We start from the raw sequence: 26424 nt of genomic DNA, 5'->3' as shown, positions 1-26424 counted from the left end.
ATCTCCTCTTCCTCAGTCCTCTTGATGCCGTCCGTAGGAATTAATTATATGTGTGTGCAAGCACTGCTGCAGATATAACCATGGTTTCCTGTGAGTTTGGAAGACATTTACATATCAAATTTTTCTCTGTCTCTTCCTCCCCTCACTATCGCTTTGTCTCTCTCTACTGTTGCTAAATTGCATTCTCTCTCTCTTTCTGTAGGAAGTGCCTTCCATAGCAGCTGTCTCCCGGCGTTGGTGCGGACGCCTCCTGTTATGATGCAGTCCACTCTGGATATGAAGTCCTTCATGTCCTTCCCGGTGGACACCACATCAGCAGTGGGACTCTTCCCCAACTTCAACACAGTGAGTCTCCTGCTATCACTTCCTATCTCGCAGAACTGCTCTGATCTGAATTGATAAGTGATGCTTTAGGCAGGACAATTAAAGCTAAAGTTGGTGATTGGTACATCCATTTTGGGACTTTTAAATTAATACAAATTAATACGACCTATATATAAATGGCTCATAAGCTTGGATCGACTGTCTTACCCCATCAAAAATGTCTTGTTTTTATGAGCATTTATGTCCACTCGTTCTCATGTTGTCTTTTTGACCTCATCTCTTTCGCTTCATTCTGTGCTGTGCGCACCTTCCCATTTACTCACAAACTCCAAGCCCCTTTCCCTGCCACTCACAACAACAAAGATGAGAGATCACTTCTTCCTTTCTGACAAGCGGTTTTAACTCGCAATTTGCATTTGAGGTTTGGTCCATCAAAATCGGTCATAAGGACACAAAGACATTTACAAATGATTTGTTAACCTTTCTAACAATACCCTTTTTATGTCTCAACTCCTCAAATTGCATGCAAAGCAGACACTACTAAAACAGCACTATTAATAAAAATGTATCCTGGAAAATTCATGCTCAGTTTGTCGTCCAGTACCAAGTACAGCTTGTCGTGTGTGGCATTGCGGTACCAAGTACCGCTAGCAGCACTTTAGCCAAAGACTGTTATACTAACTGTTATACTTTGTTTAGATGTTGAAATCAATTGGCCTCCCTTATTTCTCAGAATGAGAACGAGTTGCCAATTCCTTACATAATTGCAATTTATTCTTATTGCGCCTATGAAATAACACATATAACACAAATGATAGTCCCACTAAGCCCAAACCAGATGGGATGGCGTATTGCTGCAGAATGCTGTGGTAGTCATGCTGGTTAAGTGTGCCTTTTAATTCTAAATAAATCACAGACAGCAAGGCACCCCCACACCATAACACCTCCTCCTCCATGATTTACTGTGGGAAATACACATGTGGAGATCATCCGTTCACCAACACCGCGTCTCACAAAGACAGCGGTTGGAACCAAAAATCTCCAATTTGGACTCCAGACCAAAGGACAAATTTCCACTGGTCTAATGTCCATGGCTCTTGTTTCTTGGCCCCAGCAAGTCTCTTCTTATTATTGGTGTCCTTTAATAGTGGTTTCTTTGCAGAAATGTTGACCATGAAGGCCTGATTCACACAGTCTCCTCTGAACAGTTGATGTGAATTGTGTCTGTTACTTGAACTCTGTGAAGCATTTATTTGGGCTGCAATTTCTGAGACTGGTAACTCGAATGAACTTATCCTCTGCAGCAGAGGTAACTCTGGGTCTTCCATTCCTGTGGCGGTCCTCATGAGAGCCAGTTTCATCATTGCGCTTGATGGTTTTTGCGACTGCACAAAGTTCTTTACATTTTCCATATTTGACTGACCAAATGTTGTTTTGACTAACCTTCGTGTCTTAAAGTAATGATGGACTGTCCTTTCTCTTTGATTATTTGAGCTGTTCTTGCCATAATATGGACTTGGTATTTTATCACCTTGTCACAACACAACTGATTGGCTCCAGAAGGAATGAGTGTGCAAAGCTGTCATCAAGGCAAAGGGTGGCTATTTGAAGAATCTCAAATATAAAATATATTTTGATTTGCTTAACACTTTTTTGGTTACTACATGATTCCATATGTGTTATTTCATAGTTTTGATGTCTTCAATATTATTCTACATTGTAGAAAATAGTCCAAATAAAGAAAAACCCTTGAATGAGTAGGTGCTCTAAAATCTTTGACCGGTAGTGTAGATCCAAGTTGGCTAAACATAAAATATAAAGATTAGCTGGCTGCGCACTAGTACGTGGGCTTGTGCTTGAGAGATTGTTTATGAGATCTGTGTTAATTTTCTGTAATGCCTGCTACCAGAAGTTGGTCATTATTAGTGAATGTGCATGGTTCTGGTTAAAGATGTAACAAAATTGGCATTTTCATAGACAGACTTGAAAGCCAGGTCAGTGATTATTGCAAAAAAAGTAGGTTAAACTACTTTGATAAAATAGTTACATTATTAATGGTTCTTATGGTTGTAGATGGCTTATATTTAGGATGTGTATAATTACACAAGCCACAAAAATTCATTAGATAACTGCGGATTATTTGAAATGCAGTGTATTTAACCTGACTATTTGAAACCTGACTATTTGAAATGCAGTGTATTTAACCTTGTACAACAACGCTTATTTTGAGAAAATTTGAGATATATATATATATATATTGTGAATCGTCCATAAGTAAAAAAAATAAAAAAAATAAATAAATAATCTAGATATAATTTTTACGACATATCGCCCACTTCTATGTTCCACTCTGAGTTCTTGTTGCAGTTCACTTGTTGCTCAATTTGAGTGTTTGGCTCAAATACCACCACATCCATTTCAACACTGTTAACTTTTCTACCGGCTGAATTTATTTTCATTTCATTGCAGTACAACTACCACAATGACATACCACACACAGCCAAACGACATATACAGTACATACAGTATATACTGAACAAAAATATAAACGCAACAATTTCAAAGATTTAGCTGAGTTACAGTTCATAGAAGGAAATCAGTCAATTGAAATAAATTCATTAGGCCCTAATCTATGGATTTCACTTGACTGGGCAGGAGCACAGCCATGGGTCGGCCTGGGAGGGCATAGGCCCACTTACTAGCCAGGCTTAGCCAATCAGATGATCCTGCAGGTGAAGAGGTCCTGGGCTGGCGTGGTAACACGTGGTCTACGGTTGTGAGGCAGGTTGGATGTACTGCCAAATTCTCTAAACAACATTGGAGGCAGCACATGGTAGCGATGCCACAGACTTCTGTGGCATTGTGTTGTGCGACAAAAATTCACATTTTAGAGTAGCCTTTTATTGTCCCACGCACAAGGTGCACCTGTGTAATGACCATGCTGTTTAATCAGCTTTTTGTTATGCCACACCTATCAGGTGGATGGATTATCTTGGCAAAGGAGAAATGCTTACTAACAGGGATGTAAACCAATGTGTGAACAACATTTTAGAGAAATTAGCTTTTTGTGCGTATGGATAATTTTAGGGATCTTTTATTCAGCTCATCAAAAATGGGACCAACACTTTACATGTTGCATTTATATTTTTGTTCAGTATGCATTTAAACCAAGTCATTGACAAAAACATACATTGTTTTCACTTGTGGCATCTCTTACGTCATGCTTAGAGCAGTAAGTCAGGGGCTTGAAGTTTCATGTGGGGTGTCTGCATCCAGCCAGCGTGTTCCCTCACTCCGCGCTGTGTCTTCTCCACCGATTGCATCTCTGACTGTCCTCCCAGACTGACTTTCATGGTGTGATGTGACAGGGATCTTTGGAGCAGTTAGTGAAAGCCTCGCCAGGGGCCTGTCAACATCTCTCTCTGTCACAGACACGTGGCTGTGTGCCCAGCTTAGCATGGCTTAGGACGTGTCGCAGCGTTTGCTGTCATTAAATGTGAAGACTGTTATATTATCAAATCAATTCTCTATGTGTAATTATTCCATGATTAAGTGAATCATGGAATAGTAATTAACTAGGAACTCGGGGCACCACGGGAAAATGTTGTTTATAGAGTTACAATTTCCCGACTATAACTCTTCAGATATTTTATTATCTTACTGATTATAGTCTTCTATTAATGTATTATTACCTCATCAATCTCATTCCTGAATGTTGCAAACCCTTGGATATCTGCACGAACCCTAGCATCGTAAATCATGAATCAACGATATACAAATTGACTTAATTATTTATTTACTAAGTAACTAATCATTCACAGAATTACATAAACACACACACACACAATAGTTATACATTGATTACTGACATGAAAAGTCACTAGTGGGCTAAGCCAATATGACGGCTTGGTAGACAAAGGAAAGGGATGGGGCGAGCTCGAGCAGGAAACTCAGTGGACCCCCGTACATACACTACACTCATGGAAATGCTTATACTTTGAACATGAACAACTGGTCATTCGAAAATAAATTGCAATTTACATATTTACAAGTGTATGCCTTTGTTGTCCCTCTCTGGATCGCTGGTCCATCTGCTGGATAGATTGACGACAGAAAGTCTCTGGTTAGTCCACCAAGTCTTTCGGAGTACTGGGATTAATGTTTAAACCCCCCAGACTATAACCTATACACATTGATGTGTCTGTTCAGATAAGTGAAAGCCCTTGATTTTCTGGTTGAACTACTGTATCTCCATTGGTAATCTAAAAAGGCATTCCTGTGTGTGAGACTGTGTGTATGCGTGTTTATGTGTGCACACATAAACATACACACACTACTTCCTGTGATGAATGACTAGGCAAGACTTCATTAGAACGATTCTGCGTACCCATTTATCAGGCTGATTAGTGGTGTGTGGCTGGGCATGCTGAAAATTATTTCTACATGATTGCATCATAGCCCCAGAGCCGGGGCGTGCCCTCCATTCTGAGACTGTGTAATCAATACTTGTTGGAAAGCAAACACAGCAGATAATGGCTGCGTTCCAAAGGGTAGCCTTTTCCCAATATAGTGCACTTCCTTTGACTAAAGCTCTTTGGACCGTGATCAAAAGTTGTGCACTAAATAGGGTGCCATTTGGGACGTAGACAATGGGCAGCTAGAGGGCAGCCAGGCCAAAAAAAAGGCCCTGATCAAACATTTAACGGACATGATTCGACTGTATCCAGGGGCTAGGTAAGGCAAGAGGTGCTGACTTGACTGATATTAGTGGATGGACAATAAACAAGGTAATAGACAAACACACTCACACACACTCCTCCATAGACAGAACAAAACAAGCAAGCACTCACAATAGCAAGCCAGCGACATACCAGCACGTGTGAGTGACAAGCCTGAACACACCGACACACACACAAGCTCATTCGTGAGTGACTGTTACAAAATACCTCACATGGTGCCATGACTATTGCCACCGCTTGATCAAATGAGTTTTTCTTGTGCATGCCGTGTCGGAATATATTTGTCTTGTTCCAAGCATCTGATACAGTCAGGTTATGTTTTGTTTGTGTCTCTTGACGTTTTTGTCACTGTCACTTCACTAACATCCCCTGAAGGTGTGTGTTAGAATGAGCCTATTAGGCTTTAATGGTCTATAACACTGCAACAGCGAGAACCACAGCTTTGCATGTGTGTGTGCGTTGCCTGTGCGTGGGCATGTGCGTGTGTGCATCTGTGTCGTTAGTTGCCTTTTTCTGCTACTGTATGCTACAGCCTGCCTCTTCATTTGCTGCCTATGTTCTATGCATCCCACAGCACACAACCTCTTTGTTCCCGCGCCAGGATATGTAAAACTGGCGAGCCTCGGCTCTTCATGCCAAGCATTCTCGGCTCCAGACTTGACATTTGCCACGCAGGACCTCTCAATGCCTGTTAAATCAACAAAAACTCAAACACTGTACCTCACCACTTTTTTAAACATTATATTCTCTCTCTCTTGCTGCTTTGTGGTGGCCTTGATTTTTCTGAAGACGGTGCTGTACTGGGCATATTCAGATGGTATGGTGGGTGGCACTGCAGAGGCAGAGTCCTCAATGGTGGTGGCTCTGCAGGGTAGGCTGAGACAACTGGTGAAGCAGGTAGAAGACCAGGACAGTAGTTCACCTTGTCGCCACGAGATGGCAGGGTCGTGACAAGGCCAGGGGTGTCCGAGGATGAGTAGCTGTTTGGGGGATGAGAGTTCCATGAGTTGAATGGTTTCGGTGTGGAAGACTTCAATCTGGAGGGTGAGGTTGACTAAGAAAATAAAGAACCTTACATAAACCAGTCTAAATAACCGGTTGCGCTGACAAACAAGTTAGCGACCTAACAGCTAGACTAGTTTACAATGTTCCACATCTCTGGTGAGCACAAGAGCCTAATGTAATGTTGTTTAGAAAAGAAATGTGTGTCAGCTAAGCTAACAGCAGCTAAATTCCTTATGATGGCAGCCATGTTTGTTTATGTTTCACTTGGCGAAAACTCCATAATCCCAGAATGCCATTTACTATGAGACGCAAATAAACAAAGTCAAAGATGGCTGCGCTCATTTCCTGAAAAATATTAACTTAGTTTAGCCACTTTTCAAGATATTACTAATCGTCGATGTACTTGTTACAGTGTATACAAGAACCGGAGCACATGACTTGACAAGTCGTTTATAGTTTTTTGGACAAATCATAAAGCAAAATAAAATATTTTCACCTCGCAGCTCATCACATCAAATAAAAGCCTACTGCCTAGACTAACCGTAGTGCAAAAGCTAAACAGGGATGAAACCATTTTAGGGGTGTTTGAGTGGCGTTAATTTCATTTGTAGGGGGTTTTCAAGTCCATGGAGCGTAGAAATGGGGGAATGTATCGTGGGGGGGATATGATGCAGGAAATATTACTACGATGGGGGATTTATCAATAAATGGGGGGGCAAACACAATATATAAATAAAACCCCTGGAAAGGGGGGGTCTGAGCTGGCAACCCTGAGGTACCAAAGTTACAATCTGATGCCGTGTTCAAAACAACTGGGAACTGGGAAATCTCTGACTTCCGACTTCAGTGCGTTTAAGACAACTGGGAACTCGGAGAAAAAACAAGCTCCGAATGGGAAAAGTAGTTCGGAACGGTCAACCAACTCGGAATTCCAACTCTGGAACTCGGACCTCTTTCTTGAGCTCCGACTTTCCAACCTGAAGATTATTGACATCATGATTTGACCTAGTATTTTTCCAAGTTCACAGTTGTCTTGAAAGCACCATAAGTCAGTCAAGTGAACTATCCCTTGTTATAACATCTTTGGTCTGACAGACGCTTACATGACAACCAGAATGCATTGTATGATGTCAACAAATATGGCGCCACACATAGCCGGCAAATAGCTTAACATTAACTCCTCATAATCAATACAACATTCAAAAAAGTAATGTCTGTTGCATTCCAATTCTTGTATAGATTGTATGTGTTGTGACCAGTACTTGAAAACATTTGAATAAAACAGTAAATACATTATGATCCATACATACATATGGTGTGCTACAGCAGAAACGACAACACAATACAGAAAATAAGCCACTTACTTTGATAGAAACGCACACATGTCCAATGTATAAGGAAAACAACTATGAAGGTAATGCGGGCGCCAGCCAGAAAATGTGCTGGTAGAAAACATGTGTGCAAGGCCTGTTCTGACTAGAGATGTGCAATGTCTTCATACTTGATCTGTGGAAACACTAGGGAAGTGCTCAGGCTCTCGATGAAGAGAGAATTTTGTCCTCTCTGTAAAGCCTCAAGCATAAATTGTCCTCAACAGTGAAATGGGCCAGTTCTTATGCAAATTAACGAGGAGGTAGAACACACCTCATTTCAAACTGTTTTTAGAAAATAAAACTTGTTAGAAAATAATTAGAAAATGACAAGTTGAAGCATAGCCTATAGATAATTAGCAGGCAGCGTGCCTTGGTTTGAGGGCAGCGCGGGTAGCTGTCCTGTTGCTGAACCATCCCATTTTGGAACAGTAATAGCGTTCTGACATCACGCGCATGAATAAACTCATGCAGGGGCCACAGTTGGGATATTTGGAACTCACACGTGAAAGGTTTAAAGGAAAATTCCACCCCAAAACAATCTTTTTTTATTTGTTTCATTAGTCCATTGTTGACATAGTCTCAACATGTTTTGCTTGTCAGAAATCAAAGTTTTCCAGACATGTAACTTTTAAAATGCAGAAATCATCCCCGTTTGGTGCATTTTGCATCATGTGATTTCTGTATTTCGAAAGTTACATGTCTTTAAAACTTGATTGCTAACAAGCAAAACATTTTGGGACTATGTCAATAATGGACAAATGAAACAAATACCAAAAGATAGTTTTGGGGTGGTGTTTTCCTTTAAGTATCAAAAGTAAGCATGAATCATTTCAAATTCCACAATCCACAATATAGCAGGGGGTGTAAAGACATAACATACTCTATATGTTTTTCCAGCAGCATACTATGATCGATAATGTCAAAAGTCTAACAAAACAGCTCCCACAAGCTTTTTATTATCAATTTCTCTCTGCCAATTATCCGTCATTTGTGTAAGTGTCGTGCATATAGATTGCCCTTTCCTATAAGCATGCTGCGATTCTGTTGTTAATTTATTTACTGTAAAATAGCATTGTATCTGGTCAAACACAATTTTTTTCTAAAAGTTTACTAAGAGTTGATAACAGGCTGATTGATCGGCTATTTGAGCCAGTAAAGAGTGCTTTACTACTCTTGGGTAGTGGAATTACTTTCTCTTCCCTCCAGGCCTGAGGGGGCACACTTTTTTGTAAGCTTAGATTGAAAGATGGCAAATAGGACTGGCAATATCATCCGCTATCATCCTCAGTCATTTTTCATCCAAGTTGTCAGACCTAGGTGACATGTCAATGTTGATTGACGACAAAATCACCTCTTCCACATTCACTTTAAGGATTTTAAAATTACAATGCTTGTCTTTTATAATTTGTTGAGTTAAACTTGGATGTGTAGGTTCGGCGTTTGTTGCCAATGAAAAAATGTGTAATTGGCAAAATCAGTGGGGTTTGTGATGAATGAGCCATCTGATTCAATGAATGATGGAGCTGAGTTTGCCTTTTTGCCCAAGATTACATTTAAGGTGCTCAAAAGCTCTTTACTATCATTTTTTTATATAATTTAGCTTTGTTTCATAGTATAGTTTCTTCTTTTTGTTCTGTTTAGTCACGATTTCTCAATTTGCAGTAGGTTCGCCAATTGTTTATGCTGCCAGACTTATTTGCCATTCCTTTTGCCTTATCCCTCTCAACCATAAAATGTTTCAATTCCTCTTCAATCCATGCGGATTTAAGTTTTTACAGTCATTTTCTTAACTTTCTTAATATTGTCTTGATAAGTGTGTGAATTGGTCTAATGTCCAGTCCTGCTAAGCATTCAAAGTATAACTAGTACTTTTGGGTGTCAAGAAAAATAAATGGACTAAAAAGTACATTCTTTTCTTTAGAAATGTAGTGAAGTAAAAGTTGTCAAAAGTATAAATAGTAAAGTACCGAAGCTTAAACTACTTAAGCTAATTTCTCTAAAATGTTGTGCACAAAATGTAGTGAGCATTTCTCCGTAGACAAGATAATCCATCAACCTGACAGGTGTGGCATATCCAGAAGCTGATTAAACAGCATGATCATTACACAGGTGCACCTTGTGCTGGGGACAATAGAAGGCCACTCTAAAATGTGCAGTTTTGTCACACAACACAATGCCACAGATATCTCAAGTTTTTAGGGAGCATGCAATTGGCATGCTGACTGCAGGAATGTCCACCAGATCTGTTACCTGAGAATTGAATGTTAATTTCTCTACAATAAGCCGTGACGGGATCATAAGGCCCATTGTCGTGCCATTCAACCTCCGCAATCACCTCATGTTTCAGCATGATCATGCACAGCTCCATGCTGCAGGATCTGTACAAAATTCCTGGAAGCTGAAAATGTCCCAGTTCTTCCGTGGCCTGCATACTCACCAGACATGTCACCCATTTAACATGTTTGGGATGCTCTGGATTGGCATGTACGACAGCGTGTTCCAGTTCCGGCCAATATCTAGCAACTTCGCACAGCCATTGAAGAGGAGTAGGACAACATTCCACAGGCCACTGATTAACTTTATGTGAAGGAGATGTGTCGCTAAGGTGGTCACACCAGATACTGACTGGTTTTCTGATCCATGCCCCTACCTTTTTTAAGGAATCTGTGATCAACAGATGCATGACTGTATTCCCAGTCATGTGCAATCCATAGATTAGGGCATAATGAATGTATTTCAATTGACTGATTTCCTTATATGAACTGTAACTTAATAAAGTCTTATAAATTGTAGCTTGTTGCATTTATATTTTTGTTCAGTATAAGTACTGTACAGTCGTGGCCAAAACTTTTGAGAATGACACAAATATTAATTTCCACAAAGTTTGCTGCTTCAGTGTCTTTAGATATTTTTATCAATACCTCTGCAATCCGCCCTGGCATGCTGTCAATTAACTTCTGGGCCACATCCTGACTGATGGCAGCCCATTCTTGCATAATCACTACTTGGAGTTTGTCAGAATTTGTGGGGTTTTGTTTGTCCACCTGCCTCTTGAGGATTGACCACAAGTTCTCAATGGGATTAAGGTCTGGGGAGTTTCCTGGCCATGGACCCAAAATATCGACATTTTGTTCCAAGCCACTTAGTTATCACTTTTACCTTATGGCAAGGTGCTCCATCATGCTGGGAAAGGCATTGTTTGTCACCAAACTGTTCCTGGATGGTTGGGAGAAGTTTCACTCGGAGGATGTGTTGGTACCATTCTTTATTCATGGCTGTGTTCTCAGTCAAAATTGTGAGTGAGCCCACTCTCTTGGCTGAGAAGCAACCCCCCTCCTTAATGGTCGCAGGATGCTTTACTGTTGGCATGACACAGGACTGATGGTATTGCTCACCTTGTCTTCTCCGGACAAGCTTTTTTCCGGATGCCCCAAACAATCGGAAAGGCGATTCATCAGAGAAAATGACTTTACCCCAGTCCTCAGCAGTCCAATCCCTGTACCTTTTGCAGAATATCAGTCTGTCCCTGAGAGAGAAGTGGCTTCTTTGCTGCCCTTCTTGACACCAGGCCATCCTCCAAAAGTCTTTGCCTCACTGTGTGTGCAGATGCACTCACACCTGCCAGCTGCCATTCCTGAGCAAGCTCTGTACTGGCGGTGCCCCGATCCCGCAGCTGAATCAACTTTATCGAGACGGTCCTGGCGCTTGCTGGACTTTCAGGGCGCCCTGAAGCCTTCTTCACAACAATTGAACCGCTCTCCTTGAAATTCTTGATGATCTGATAAATGGTTGATTTAGGTGCAATCTTCCTGGCAGCAATATCCTTGCCTGTGAATCCCTTTTTGTGCAAAGCAATGATGACGGCACGTGTTTCCTTGCAGGTAACCATGTTTGACAGAGGAAGAACAATGATTCCAAGCACCACCCTCCCTTTGAAGCTTCCAGTCTGTTATTTGAACTCAATCAGCATAGAGTGATCTCCAGCCTTGTCCTCATCAACACTCACACCTGTGTGTGTTAATGAGAGAATCACTGACATGATGTCAGCTGGTCCTTTTGTGGCAGGGCTGAAATGCAGTGGAAATATTTTGGGGGGATTCAGTTCATTTGCAATTAAATGCAATTAATCTGATCACTCTTCATAACATTCTGGAGTATATGCAAATTGCCATCATACAAACTGAGGCAGCAGACTTTGAAAATTAATATTTGTGTCATTCTCAAAACTTTTGGCCACGACTATACACCACTGGTTATGACTCAGCCTGAGGGGTGCCTGGGAATGGTCAGGCCGGGCAGATGAATAAAAAGATGAGGCGTGACACTCTTAATTATCAAATATACATTCAGTTTATTAGGTACACCATGTTTACATGCCCCGAAGAAATCAGGCTGTTGTGGAGGAAAAGGGGGGGGGGTCCAACCCGGGTTCTAGATGGCTGTACCTAATGAATTGGCCACTGAGTGTAAATAGTTTATTGTATAAACATACTGTGAAGATCACACCTCACCTTCTAAGTCATTAACCGATTATTTAAGGTAGCACCAACAAACACTCGTTTTCTCCTAGCCGAGGATGATGGGAATAGATTTTTATTGGCTTTGGTACAGGAGAGGAGAGCTGGATGGGGAATATATCTACTATTGAAGTCTGAAAAACACTGAAACCCTGGATAGTACAGTATCTGGCAATAAGAAATCCCTGGATTATGTTCTATATGATGACAGTTTAAATTGATGAAATTGAGTAGAGAACAAAATAAGATAATTTGACAAGGATCGACACAGTGCACCCTCCCAATCGTCATTTGATAAGGATATATCATTATTGGAATAACATGATTAACATTTTATTAAGAATAGCACCACAACATACTGTGTACATATAGCTCATTATTAAGCCATTTAGTGTGGTTTTAAATATTGCATGTACACACACACACAGAGGTAGGGAGCTAACAGATTGGCATCATTCATGCGTATCGTCAGTGGTAATTATCTTATATGAAGAGTGGCAGCTAAGGTAGTATGAAGAGTAATGAATGTTGTTTTTATACAGGAATAGAAACAATTAGTCACACCCATTAATCCCCACAGCTACTGTGTGTGTGTGTGTGGTGTAGGTGTGTGTGTGAGAGAGTGAGAGAGAGCAAACTCACAACCATCCGTCCCTTCAGTTAACATTCTCACAAAGCACCATTGCCAAGGCATTTCTGTGTCCATGGGGACAGTACATCTAGATCTCAGGAAGGCAGTAGCGACGTACTAAGCTAACATATGGAATTGTTTTAAGATCATTTAGCAATTTGATTTAGAATTTTAGGACCCCTTTAAGTATAATATAAATACGTAAAATAATTTGGATAAAATATTGAATTTGGCCTTTACTACTACAGCCCATAGAAATGTATTGAATAAGACATTCATAAATGGAAAAAAAAGACAATCATGAATATGGGTATAGAAGTGTCTGTGCTACAGTTGAAGTCAGAAGTTTACATACACCTTAGCCAACTACATTTAAACTCAGTTTTTCACAATTCCTGACATTTAATCCTAGTAAAAATTGCCTGTTTTAGGTCAGATAAGATCACCACTTTATTTTAAGAATGTAAAATGTCAGAATAATAGTAGAGAGAATGATTTATTTCAGTTTATTTCTTTCATCACATTAGCAGTGGGTCAGAAGTTTACATACACTCAATTAGTATTTGGTAACATTGCCTTTAAATTGTTTTACTTGGATCAAATGTTTTGGGTGGCTTTCCACAATAAGTTGGGTGAATTTTAGCCCCTTCCTCCTGACAGAGCTGGTGTGAATGAGTCAGGTTTGTAGGCCTCCTTGATCGCGCAAGCTTTTTCAGATCTGCCCACACATTTTCTATGGGATTGAGATCAGGGCTTTGTGATGGCCACTCCAATACCTTGACTCTGTTGTCCTTAAGCCATTTTGCCACAACTTTGGAAGTATGCTTGTGGTCATTGTTCATTTGGAAGACCCATTTGCAACCAAGCTTTAACTTCCTGACTGATTTCTTGAGATGTTGCTTCAATATATCCACATAAATTTGCTTCCTCATGTTGCCATCTATTTTGTGAAGTTCACCAGTCCCTCCTGCAGCAAAGCACCCCCACAACATAATGCTGCCACACCCCGTACTTCACAGTTGGGATGGTGCTCTTCGGCTTGCAAGCCTCCCCCTTTTTCCTCTAAACATAATGCTGGTCATTATGGCCAAAACGTTATTTTTGTTTCATCAGACCAGAAGAAATTTCTCCAAAAAGTACAATCTTTGTCCCCATGTGCAGTTGCAAACCGTAGTCTGGCTTTTTAATGGCGGTTTTGAGCAGCGGCCTTTCAGCTTATGTCGATACAGGACTAGTTTTTACTGTGGATATAGATACTTTTGTACCCGTTTCCTCCAGCATCTTCACAAGGTCCTTTGCTGTTGTTCTGGGATTGATTTGCACTTTTCACACCAGAGTTAGTTCATCTCTAGGAGACAGAATGCATCTCCTTCCTGAGCGGTATGACGGCTGCATGTTCCCACTGTAAGGGGTGCGTAACTGGTGGCAGGGAAGTCAGACGCAGGCGAGCAGAACTAGGTAACAGCCAGAGCAGTTTAATTGCAAAACCAACGGCATAAAGAATAACAAACATGGGTACAAAACTCGTCGTGCACCAGTAAACATGTGCACTAGCACTTACAACAAACAATTCTACACAAAGAAATGGGGGGAACAAAGGTTTAAATACACAACATTGAATGAGGGAAATGAAAACCAGGTGTGTAGGAAAACAAGACAAGACAAAACAAATGGAAAATGAAAAGTGGATCGACGATGGCTAGAAGACCGGCGACGCCGAACGCCGCACAAACAAGGAGAGGAACCGACTTCGGTGGAAGTCATGACAGTACCACCCTTGTCGCACGGCTCCAGCAGCACGCCAACACCGGCCTCGAGGATGACCGGGAGGGCGAGGTGCAGGGCAATCCGGATGGAGACAGTGGAACTCCCGCAGCATTGAAGGGTCCAACACGTCCTCCACTGGAACCCAGCATCTCTCCTCCGGACCGTACCCCTCGCAGTCCACGAGTTACTGAAGGCCCCTCGCCCAACGCCTCGAATCCAGTATGGATCGAACGGAGCACACCAGGGCCCCCTCGATGTCCAGAGGGGGCGGAGGAACCTCCCACACCTCAGACTCCTGGAGCCGGCCAGCCACCACCGGCCTGAGGAGAGACACATGGAACGCGGTGTTAATACGGTAATCGAGGGGGGGGGAGCTGTAACCTGTAACTCACCTCGTTCAGTCTCTTCAGGACTTTAAATGGCCCCACAAACCACGGACCCAGCTTCCGGCAGAACAGGTTTTGGGTCGAGAGCCATACCCGGTCCCCAGGTGCGAACACCGGGGCCTCACTGCGGTAACGGTCTGCACTGGCTTTCTGGCGCAGAACGGCGCGCTGAAGGTGAACATGAGCGGCGTCCCACGTGGTCCACCGCAGGAGCCTCGGTCTGACTGATGCCAAGGAGCCAGAACCGGCTGATACCCCAGTATGCACTGGAAGGGGGAGAGGTTAGTGGAGGAGTGGCGGAGCAAGTTCTGGGCCATCTCTGCCCAGGGCATGAACGCCGCCCACTCCCCTGGCCGGTCCTGGCAATAAGACCTCAGAAACCTACCCACATCCTGGTTAACTCTCCACCTGCCCGTTACGCTCGGGTTGAAATGGGGGTGGGATCCACAGGCCACTCCTCTGTGTCATACAGCCGGGACAGTGCGTCTGCCTTCACGTTCTGGGAACCTGGTCTCTAAGAAAGTGTGAAAACAAAATGGGTGAAAAACATGGCCCACCTTGCCTGGCGAGGGTTCAGTCTCCTCACTGCCCGGATGTACTCCAGATTGCAGTGGTCAGTCCAGATGAGAAAAGGGTGTTTAGCCCCCTCAAGCCAATGCCTCCACGCCTTCAAGGCCTTGACGACAGCCAACAGCTCCCGGTCCCCCACGTCATAGTTTCGCTCCGCCGGGCTGAGCTTCCTCGAGAAGAAAGCACAGGGGCGGAGCTTCGGTGGCGTACCCGAGCGCTGAGAGAGCACGGCTCCTATCCCAGCCTCGGACGCGTCCACCTCCTCTATGAATGCCAAAGAGGGATCCGGATGGGCCAGCACGGGAGCCGAGGTAAACAGAGCCCTCAGGTGACCAAAAGCCCTGTCCGCCTCAGCCGACCACTGTAAACTTACCGGTACCCCTTTCAGCAGTGAGGTAATGGGAGCCGCTACCTGACCAAAACCCCAGATAAACCTCCGGTAGTACTTGGCAAACCCTAGAAACCGCTGCACCTCCTTTACCGTGGTGGGAGTCGGCCAATTACTCACGGTTGCAATGCGGTCACTCTCCAGCTCCACCCCTGAGGTGGAAATGCGGTACCCTAGGAAGGAGACGGACTGTTGGAAGACCAGGCATTTCTCAGCCTTGACGTACAGGTCAAGCTCCAACAGTCGACCCAGCACCCTGCGTACTAGGGACACATGCTCGGCACGTGTAGCGGAGTATACCACTACACCCTGCCCGTGCAGGTCCCTGAAAATCTCGTCTACAAAGGCTTGAAAGACTGATGGAGCATTCATCAACCCGTACGGCATGACAAGGTACTCATAATGCCCTGAGGTCGTACTGAACGCCATCTTCCACTCGTCTCCCTCCCGGATACGCACCAGGTTGTAAGCGCTCCTGAGATCCAGTTTGGTGAAGAAGTGCGCCCCGTGCATTGACTCAATCGCAGTGGTGATAAGAGGTAGCGAGTAACTGTACCTCACAGTGATCTGATTTAGGCCTCGATAGTCAATACACGGGCGCAGACCTCCCTCCTTCACAAAAAATAAATTCGAGGAGGCAGGTGAAGTGGAGGACCGAATGTACCCCTGATACAGAGATTCAGAGACATGTGTTTCTATAGCTGCCATCTCCGCCTGTGACAGGGGGTACACGTGACTCCTGGGAAGTGCGGTGGCTACCAGGAGATTTATCGCACAATCCCCCCCAAATCGATGGGTTGGCAATTGAGTCGCCTTGTTTTTGGAGAAGGCGAGAGCAAAATGTGCATATTCGGGGGGAATGCGCACGGTGGAGACCTGGTCTGGACTTTCCACCGTAGTAGCACCAATGGAAACCCCTAAACACCTTCCCGAGCACTCCCGCGACCACCCCGTGAGAGCCCTCCTTTGCCATGAAACAGTGGGGTCATGGCAACGGAGCTTCTGATAGGCTAATTGACATCATTGGAGTCAATTGGAGGTGTACTTCAAGGCCTACCTTCAAACTCAGTGGCTCTTTAATTGACATCATGGGAAAAATCTAAAGAAATCAGCCAAGACCTCAGAAAAAAATGCTAGACCTCCACAAGCCTGGTTCATCCTTGGGAGCAATTTCCAAATGCCTGAAGGTACCACGTTCATCTGTACAAATAATAGTATGCAAGTATAAACAACATGGGCCACGCCGCTCAGGAAGGAGACGCATTCTGTCTCCTAGAAATGAACGAACTTTTGTGCAAAAAGTGCAAATCAATCCCAGAACAACAGCAAAGGACCCTGTGAAGATGCTGGAGGAAACAGGTACAAAAGTATCTATATCCACAGTAAAACGAGTCCTATATTAACATAACCTGAAAGGCCACTCAGCAAGGAAGAAGCAACTGCCACAAAAAAGCCAGACTACGGTTTGCAACTGCACATGGGGACAAAGGCACTAACTAGGGAATAGGATGCCATTTGGGATGCACCCATAGTCTTCGATGCCCAAAAGGGTTATGGTGGTAATGTATCATTGCTTTTATGGTTTTATAACAAACACCCACTTTCTTTTATTCTTCAATATGGTTTCTTGCTATTCCGTTTTTTTACTTTGAAGGTGAGATCTAAGACAGTGGAACAGAGAGACTGGGACTTTGATTCTACTCTTGTCAACTGAATGTTTATTCTATTAAAGGATAAGCATTGTGGATAAACACGTTTGAAATTGATCGCTGCTCTGGCATTCGCACAGAGAGTCAATGACTGCTGATTTTCCACGTCTCTGCCTCCCTGCTGTTTGCTTTCATCCCTCTAGTGGTTCTAATGGTTTTACTTACATAAACAAAAACTGTTGGTTTGACTTGATATCCCTTGTTTTCCTGTATACACATCTGTGTACATCATCCTTTTTCACCCAAACTCTCTTGCTCTCTTGCTGTCTCTCTCTCTCTCCATTAATCTCTGTCTTTCTCTCCATGCTCTTTCCCTCCCCTCTCTCTCTCTCTTCGGTGCAACTTTGGTTTTAGAAGTGGGGAGGGGGAAGATCAGCTTTAACATTATCATAAATTCAATTGTGAGTTTTAATACTTGGTTGCAAATCCTTTGCAGACAATGACTGCCTGAAGTCTGGAACCTATAGACATATACAGCTGGGTTTCTTCTCTGGTGATACTCTGCCAGGCCTTTACTGCAGCTGTCTTCAATTCCTGCTTGTTCTTGGGGTGTTTTGCCTTCAGCAAGTGAAATGCATGCTCAATTGGATTCAGGTCAGGGGATTGACTTGGCCATTGCAGAACATTCCACGTGTTTGCCTTAAGAAAGTATTGGGTTGCTTTCGCAGTATGCTTCGGTCATTGTTCATCTGCACTATGAAGTGCCGTCCAATGAGATTTGACGCATTTGGCTGAATCTGAGCAGATAATATACAGCCCTAACACTTCAGAATTCATCCTGCTGCTTTTGTCAGCAGTCACATCATCAATAAATGCAAAGGAACCAGAATCATTGGTAGCCATACATGCCCACGCCATAACACTACCTCCACCATGCTTCACAAATGAGGTGGTATGCTTCGGCTCATGAGTAGTTCCTTCCTTCTCCATACTCTTCTCATCATTCTGGTACAAGTTGTTCTTTGTCTCATCTGTCCATAGTTTCTGTTCCAGAACTGTACAGGTTTTTTGCAAACTCTAATCTGGTCTTCCAGTTTTTGAGGCTTACCAATGGTTTACATCTTTGGTAAACCCTTTGGTAAATACCTGGGATAGGATTAAGTAATCCTTCTAACCCTCCCCCTCTCCCCCCCAAAAAAGATATAGATGTACTATTGTAAAGTTATTGTTCCGCTGGATATCATAGGTGAATGCACCAATTTGTAAGTCGCTCTGGATAAGAGCGTCTGCTAATGACGTAAATGTAAAAATGTAAATGTATTTGGGTCACAGACGTATAAGGTTTTCAAAGTAGTAAAAAAATACAACAGCAATTACAAAAAGCCATTTCAAGGCTTTTTTATGTTCATTGGAGTGTCACCTATGCCCTTATTTTAGTTATATTCAAGAATAAAGCCAATAATTCATTTTTATTGGGATTCATATGAATGTACCCTAGTAAAAGTGTTTTTGAATTTTATTTCATTTTATGCTCATTTTTCATAATCACAAGGTTATATACCCATGCCTAGACTGGCAGAAATAAAACTATGCAGAAAAAATGACATTATTTTATTTTGAATACCACATATTTGATGTGTCACGGGTTCAACTCGAAATTTGTTGAAGGTTTTGTACAAAAACTTCCTGCCTTACACTGAAAAAAATGCAAAAATCTATGAAAATATCTTTCACCTCATCCTTTGAGATTTGTTTTTGTCTCTCTGAGTCAACAAAACAAAGTTATTGTATTTTAATATAAAATACTGGTGTTATACTGTATGACATTTTGTTACCCTGAATGACACATATCACTACGGCACACAAATATTAAATGTGATTCCTTCAGCAATAACAATTACGATCCTATGAACTATTATTAATAGCAGCAATAATATTTTTCTTTTAGCAATTATTTTGTTGTTATAAAACTATGTAAAAAAACAGGATAAGATGTTTAAAATGTGCAGGCTAGCTGAACTTAGGTCGCTTCCATACTAGAGAGAGAGAAATGACCCATATGCCACACACATAAAAAAACATGGGTTTTACTATGCAACAAACATAATTTACTGGCACATGAGGTACAATTTCATTCACGTAGGATTAAATAAGCATTGAACATTTCAAACAAAGCGTTAATTAAACATTGTGCAAAAAACTGTAGTTTTGCTTAAAATCATCACGAAACAGTGGATATCTTTCTCAAATCATATCAGGCATTTGAAAGAAAATGCATACAAAATTATTCCACCAACATCAAAACAAAACATTTCTGTATTCTGAACATCAGAATATTAACCAAATCCATTGTCTGAACATCAAATGGAACTCATCAATGTTCTTAAACTGAACTCATCAATCAATAACTTCTTTAAAACATGGATTTCTTTTTAGATTGCTTGTGTATGTCTTTTTCTTGTGTAGGCCTATGTAGTATTCTGTAGCCTAACTGGTGCGTAACTTGGAATTTGCACTAATAAAGCTCTGTAAACCTTTCCCAGTCAGAGTGGCAGAGTTTTGAATTCCTTCGTTTTATACGGCTCTGGTTCGGAGATTACTCCTTGGATATCCGACTTGAAGTAGTATGTGATGTCCTTAACTTGGGGCCACGCAAATGAATTATTTCTTTCAGCTGTTTGTTGCATGCAACTGATTTCCATCTCCTCTCCCACAACCTTCAGAACATGGCCGACAAATGGCTGGTAATCGTAATTGTCTATTACGAACTTTCCTTTTAAATCCTCTGGTGGTTTCACCGTCTTCAGGCTGTCTTCTGTTTCTGCTTCTGCATTTTGCTTCTGAAAGTCCCACCTCTGTTGGAGCATCAAGGGATTTCTCTAGTTCTGGAGTCAAGGACTCAGATGGTTGCTCCAGCTCTGGAGGTGCAGGTTGGTTTGTGTTGTACTTGTACAAGTTGTTCAGGGGGCTGCTCAAAACAGTTTCCTTCAGTGGATACTGCAGTTAAGTTCATCACCACATTCATTTATTTGATTTTTTTCACGGTGCCTCCTCTGATTTAATCTAAATTTTTCTCTCTTTTTTCAGCATCAAATTGTATTATTGTATGGATTGGTGAATGATCAGGATTGACATCCTTCTTTCTTCTCCGAAAATGTCATAGTTATGACATAGGATTGGCATTCCATTAAATGTTATTAGTAGTCTATTAATAGTAGGCTATACAATAACACTTAATAAAAGTTGAAAAGTTAAATAAACTCCCTCTCCCTTTCTCTCTCAAACATGTTTTGTTACTATTTCATTGCTAATGTTAATAATAATCACTCTACTATAATTTGAGCCTACGGCAACATTTTACGTTGCATTGAGTTGCATTATTACACGATTATTACATGATAGTTAGTTGTAATTATGCATTGTTACGCTAACTGGTAAATATCTATAAATGCAGGTACACAAATGCAATTTCAAGATACCTACACAGAATAGCTACATAAAATGCCCATCAAACTACTTCAATTCAAACTTGTACAGTCTCAATTTTTCAGAAAGTGCCCAAAATGTGAGCAGCTATTAACTAATATAAATCATAATCCATTTTTTATCCATCATTTGTGTGTGTGTGTGTGTGTGTGTGTGTGTGTAATATTAACTAATATAATCCATCAGTTATACCTTACCTGCAGTGCAATAAAACATTAACTACAGTGTAATAGTGCAACTTAAAGTTAAGTGTTATCCACCCAGCTTTATATCCTATTGTATCCTATTCTGTTGCTGACAGTAGCATGAAACCATGAAAAAAAACCTTGCTTTTCTTCTGGCTAGTCTTTCCTCCCTTGCAACTGGATCTGTGCTAATATTTTGTCTGTGCCATGCAGCCCTCTCCTTACTAGACAACGGCATCTACAGTATAAAGATCATGTGCCTTGAAATACCTTAAAATGCCATAAAATAGTAAAATGATTATATTATTCAGTATTCACACAACAAGTAAATATGAATTGCATGATTAAATGTTGTAAACTAGTGAAAACATGGAATAACAAAGCTACTGTCATTCAGCATAACCGTGACATTGTGGTATTACATGAAACTTTTGTTGTGCTGAAGGACAAAAGCCTAATACTGAAGAACGGATTTCATACGTAAACATATTTAACAGGCAGTTCCTTGGCCACCTATATAAAGTAATGACCTTGACCTATAAAGATTATCCTTACTTTTCATATTTAATATAGCTTTTTATAAAATAATAACATAAAAAGTATGTTTTCTGTGTTGTTGTTACGAAGGTTACTAGACGGTGAAAAGGTGAAATCATCAAATATTTCAGAGAGATTTACTCACCTCTTGACATTCATAAAAGGTCTTCTTTGTGATGTCACACACTGTCACATGATTACCATCATTTGATAGGCTTTAAAATTGCTTTTTTCCTTTGTTATACTGAATGACATTGATGAAGCACAAAAGTCCGGACAAAAGTTATTCAAGTTTTGAAATATTTTTTAGATACTGTATGTCGCACATTATTCTATATATTGTTGCAAACACTAACACAATAATGCAGTGGGTGTTCATTTATATTTTTAGGATGAATTTCTACATTTTAAAAACACATTTGTCATTAGAATTTTAACACGGACAGTTACACTAAAGGACATTTTGACACTTTAGACCTCAATAACTCCCTTAATTTAATAGTTTGCAACACAAATATTTCTGGGTCAAAAGAAGGGTAAGAGTTGAGTGATTTAATATTATATTTATACATATTTATACTTTTATGTTAAATGAATGGACTTCGGACACCAAATGTACACGTCTCGTCTTTAACCCATTTACTCTGGTGAAGTCTTCTCTTGATCTTTGACTTTGACACAGATATGCGTACCTCCTGGAGGGTGTTCTTGATCTGGCCAACTGTTGTGAAGGGTTTTTTCTTCACCAGGGAAACAATTATTCTATCTTCCACCACCATTGTTTTCTGTGGTCTTTCAGGCCTTTTGGAATTCCTGAGCTCACCAGTACGTTCTTTCTTCTTAAGAATGTACCAAATAGTTGATTTGGCCACACCTACTGTTTTTGCTATCTCTCTGATGGCTTGCTTCACTGGCAGTGACAGCACTTCGGACTTATTGAGGGTTAACAGCAACAGATTCCAAATGCAAATGCCACACTTGAAATCAACTCTAGACCTTTCATCTGCTTACTTGTAAATGCACTAATGAGGGAATAACACACACCTGGCCATGGAACAGCTGTGCAGCCAATTGTCCCATTACTTTTGGGTGACAGCTAAAATAATAATAACTTGGTGAACGTCCAAATATTTATGGACCTGACTGAATGTTTTAGAAAATATATACAGTACCAGTCAAAGTTTGGACACCTACTCATTCAAGGGTTTTTCTTTATTTTTACATTGTAGAATAATAGTGAAGACATCAAAACTATGAAATAACACATATGGAATAATTTAGTAACCAAAAAAGTGTTAAACAAATAAAAATATATTTTAGATTTTAGATTCTTCAAAGTAACCACCCTTTGCCTTGAAGACAGCTTTGTACACTCTTGGCATTCTCTCAACCAGCTTCACCTGGAATGCTTTTCAACAGTCTTGAAGGAGTTCTCACATAAGCTGCTTTTCCTTCTCTCTGCAGTCCAACTCATCCCAAACCATCTCAATTGGGTTGAGGTCGGGTGATTGTGGAGGGCAGGTCATCTGATGAAACACTCCATCACTCTCCTTCTTGGCCAAATAGCCCTTACACAGCCTGGAGGTGTGTTGTGTCATTGTCCTGTTGAAAATAAGTTGTAAAAATGTAAATGTGAAATGTAAAAACAAATGATGGTCGACTAAGCGCTAAACCAGATGGGATGGCGTATTGCTGCAGAATGTTTTGGTAGCCATGCTGGTTACGTGTGCTTTGAATTCTAAATAAATCACTGACAGTGTCACCAGCAAACCACATCACACCTCCTCCATGCTTCACGGTGGGAACCACATATGCAGAGATCATCTGTTCACCTACTCTGCATCTCACAAAGACACGGCGGTTAAAACCAAAAATGTCAAATTTGGACTCATCAGACCAAAGGACAGATGTCCATTGCTTGTGTTTCCTGGCCCAAGCAAGCCTCTTCTTCTTATTGGTGTCATTTAGTAGTGGTTTCTTTCCATGATTTTGACCATGATCATCTGATTCACGCAGTCTCCTCTGATCAATTGATGTTGAGATGTGTCTGTTACTTGAACTCTGTGAAACATTGATTTTGGGCTGCAATTTCTGAGGCTGGTAACTCTAATGAACTTAACCTCTGCTGCAGCGGTAACTCTGGGTCTTCCATTCCTGTGGTGGTCCTCATGAGAGCCAGTTTCATCATAGGGCTTGATGGTTTTTGTGACTGCACTTAAAGAAACTTTCAAAGTTCTTGACATTTTCCGAGTTCACTGACCTTCATGTCTTAAAGTAATGATGGACTGTTGATTCTCTTTGCTTATTTGTGCTGTTCTTGCCATAATAAGAACTTGGTCTTTTACCAAATAGGGCTATATTCTGTATACCAACCATACCTTACCACAACACAACTGATTGGCTCAAACGCATTAAGAAGGAAAGAAATTCCATAAATTAACTTTTAACAAGGCACACCTGTTAATTGAAATGCATTCCAGATGACTACCTCATGAAGCGGGTTGAGAGAATGCCAAGAGTGTGCAAAGCTGTTATCAAACCAAAGGGTGGCTACTTTGAAGAATCTCAAATATATAAATATATTTTGATTTGTTTAACACTTTTTTGGTTACTACATGTTTCCATATGTATTATTTCATAGTTTTAATGTCTTCATTATGTAATGGCTGTCTGAAGTAGTAGACCAAGGTGCAGCGTGGAATTTGTTCATCTTTTATTTTAGATGAAAAAAGGCAATTCACAAAGAAAAAACAGACGACAGCCAAACAGTCCTGTCAGGTATCCTAACACACTAAACAGAAAACATCTACCCACAAAACCCAAAGGAAAAACATGCTGCCTAAGTATGACTCCCAATCAGCAACAACAATGTACAGCTGTTCCTGATTGGGAGCCATACCCGGCCGAAGCAAAGCAATCCCCAACATAGAAATACAGACATAGAATGCCCACCCAAATCACACCCTGACCAAACCTAAATAGAGACATAAAAAGGCTCTCTCAGGTCAGGGCGTGACACACTATTATTCTACAATGTAGAAAATAATAAAAAATAAAGATAAACCCTTGAATGAGTAGGTGTGCAGTGGCGGTTCTAGACCATTTCAACTGGGGGGGGCCAAGCTGGGGCCAGTTGTACTGTTAGAGGGGCAAGTTACATTAGACTTTATTGTTGTCATATCGTTTTCTTCACTGCATTGCAGGCAAACTTGCAGATGCATGTGGTACGATACTGTTGTGTTCCGCCTAAAGCCGTCCCTCTAGAAAATGTATGGGTTAAATTAGTGTTCCGCGTTGCCACTGTCTAATAACGGATGTAAAAAAATAACAATAGCAAAAATTTGTTGTGTAAAAATGATTTCATACTCCACATTTAGGGGGGCCACAAGGGGGTCCAAAATTGTTGTCACAGGGGCACTGGCACCCCCTTTAACTTCCTGACTGATTTCTTGAGATGTTGCTTCAATATATCCACATATTTTTCCTGCCTCATGATGCCATCTATCTTGTGAAGTGCACCAGTCTCTCCTGCAGCAAAGCACCCCCACAACATGATGCTGCCACCCACGAGCTTCATGGTTGGGATGGGGTTCTTCGGCTTGCAAGCCTCGCCTTTTTCCTCCAAACATAACGATGGTCATTATGGCCAAACAGTTCTATTTTTGTTTCACCAGACCAGAGGACATTTCTCCAAAAATGTCCCCTTGTGCAGATGCAAACCGTAGTCTGGCTTTTTAATGGCGGTTTTGGAGAATTTGCTTCTTCCTTGCTGAGTGGCCTTTCAGGTAATGTCGATATAGGACTCGTTTTACTGTGGATATAGATACTTTTGTACCTGTTTCCTCCAGCATCTTCACAAGGTCCTTTGCTGTTGTTCTGGGATTGATTTTCACTTTTCGCACCAAAGTACGTTCATCTCTAGGAGACAGAATGCGTCTCCTTCCTGAGCGGTATGACGGCTGCATGGTCCCATGGTGTTTTTACATGCGTACTATTGTTTGTACAGATGAACCTGGTACCTTCAGGCATTTGGAAATTGCTCCCAAGGATGAACCAGACTTGTGGAGGTCTACCATTTTTTTCTGAGGTTTTGGCTGATTTCTTTAGATTTTTCTCATGATGTCAATTAAAGAGCCATTGAGTTTGAAGGTAGGCCTTGAAATTCATCCAAAGGTACACCTCCAATTGACTCAAATTATGACAATTAACCTATCAGAACTTCTAAAGCCATGACATCATTTTCAGGAATTTTCCAAGCTGTTTAAAGGCACAGTCAACTTAGTGTATGTAAACTTCTGACCCACTGGATTTGTGATGCAGTGAATTATAAGTGAAATAATCTGTCTGTAAATAATTGTTCTAAAAATTACTTGTGTCATGCACTAAGTATATGTCCTAACCGACTTGCCAAAACTTTAATTCTTTAACAAGAAATGTGTGGATTGGTTGAAAAACGAGTTTTAATGACTATAACCTAAGTGTATGTAAACTTCTGACTTCAACTGTATATATTTATATATATTTATAATTCTGATAAGTCTACAGTATCAACATTTCCAAGCAAACAAAAAAAGGGAGAATCTGTAAACATGTTGAAATAAAAGAACATACTCTTTGCCAGAATTCAGTCAGCCTTCACAAGACCACAACATATGCAAATATGTCCCCTTTGTGCTTCAAACCTCAAGCAGAATAATACAATTCCTGAGTGCATGATATTCAGTTTCACTGGCATATAGTACATTCAATGGATTGTTTTATCTGCAGTAATTTATGCCAGAGATTACTGCAGTTTAAACTTAAACTGCTATCCTGTAGCTACTGTAGGTCTACCCATCAATTCAAGATGGAACTTTGTATCATTCAC

At 41.2% G+C, this 26424-nt stretch overlaps 1 protein-coding gene across 3 annotated transcripts in view; it reads left to right on the top strand.

Annotated features, from left to right (window-relative positions):
- Positions 1-26424, top strand: part of LOC115179199 (zinc finger protein 385B) — a 150812-nt gene that overhangs the window by 90110 nt on the left and 34278 nt on the right. For all 3 annotated transcript variants that reach the window (XM_029740577.1, XM_029740579.1, XM_029740578.1), the window contains one exon: positions 203-345. In XM_029740577.1, coding sequence (XP_029596437.1) covers positions 203-345 — 143 coding nt within the window. The remainder of the gene's footprint in view (positions 1-202; positions 346-26424) is intronic.

This window comes from Salmo trutta, chromosome 39, assembly GCF_901001165.1.
Source record: "Salmo trutta chromosome 39, fSalTru1.1, whole genome shotgun sequence".
NCBI lineage: Eukaryota > Metazoa > Chordata > Actinopteri > Salmoniformes > Salmonidae > Salmo > Salmo trutta.
Note: the sequence above shows the minus strand (reverse complement) of the source record. Positions and strands in the feature narration are given on the sequence as shown.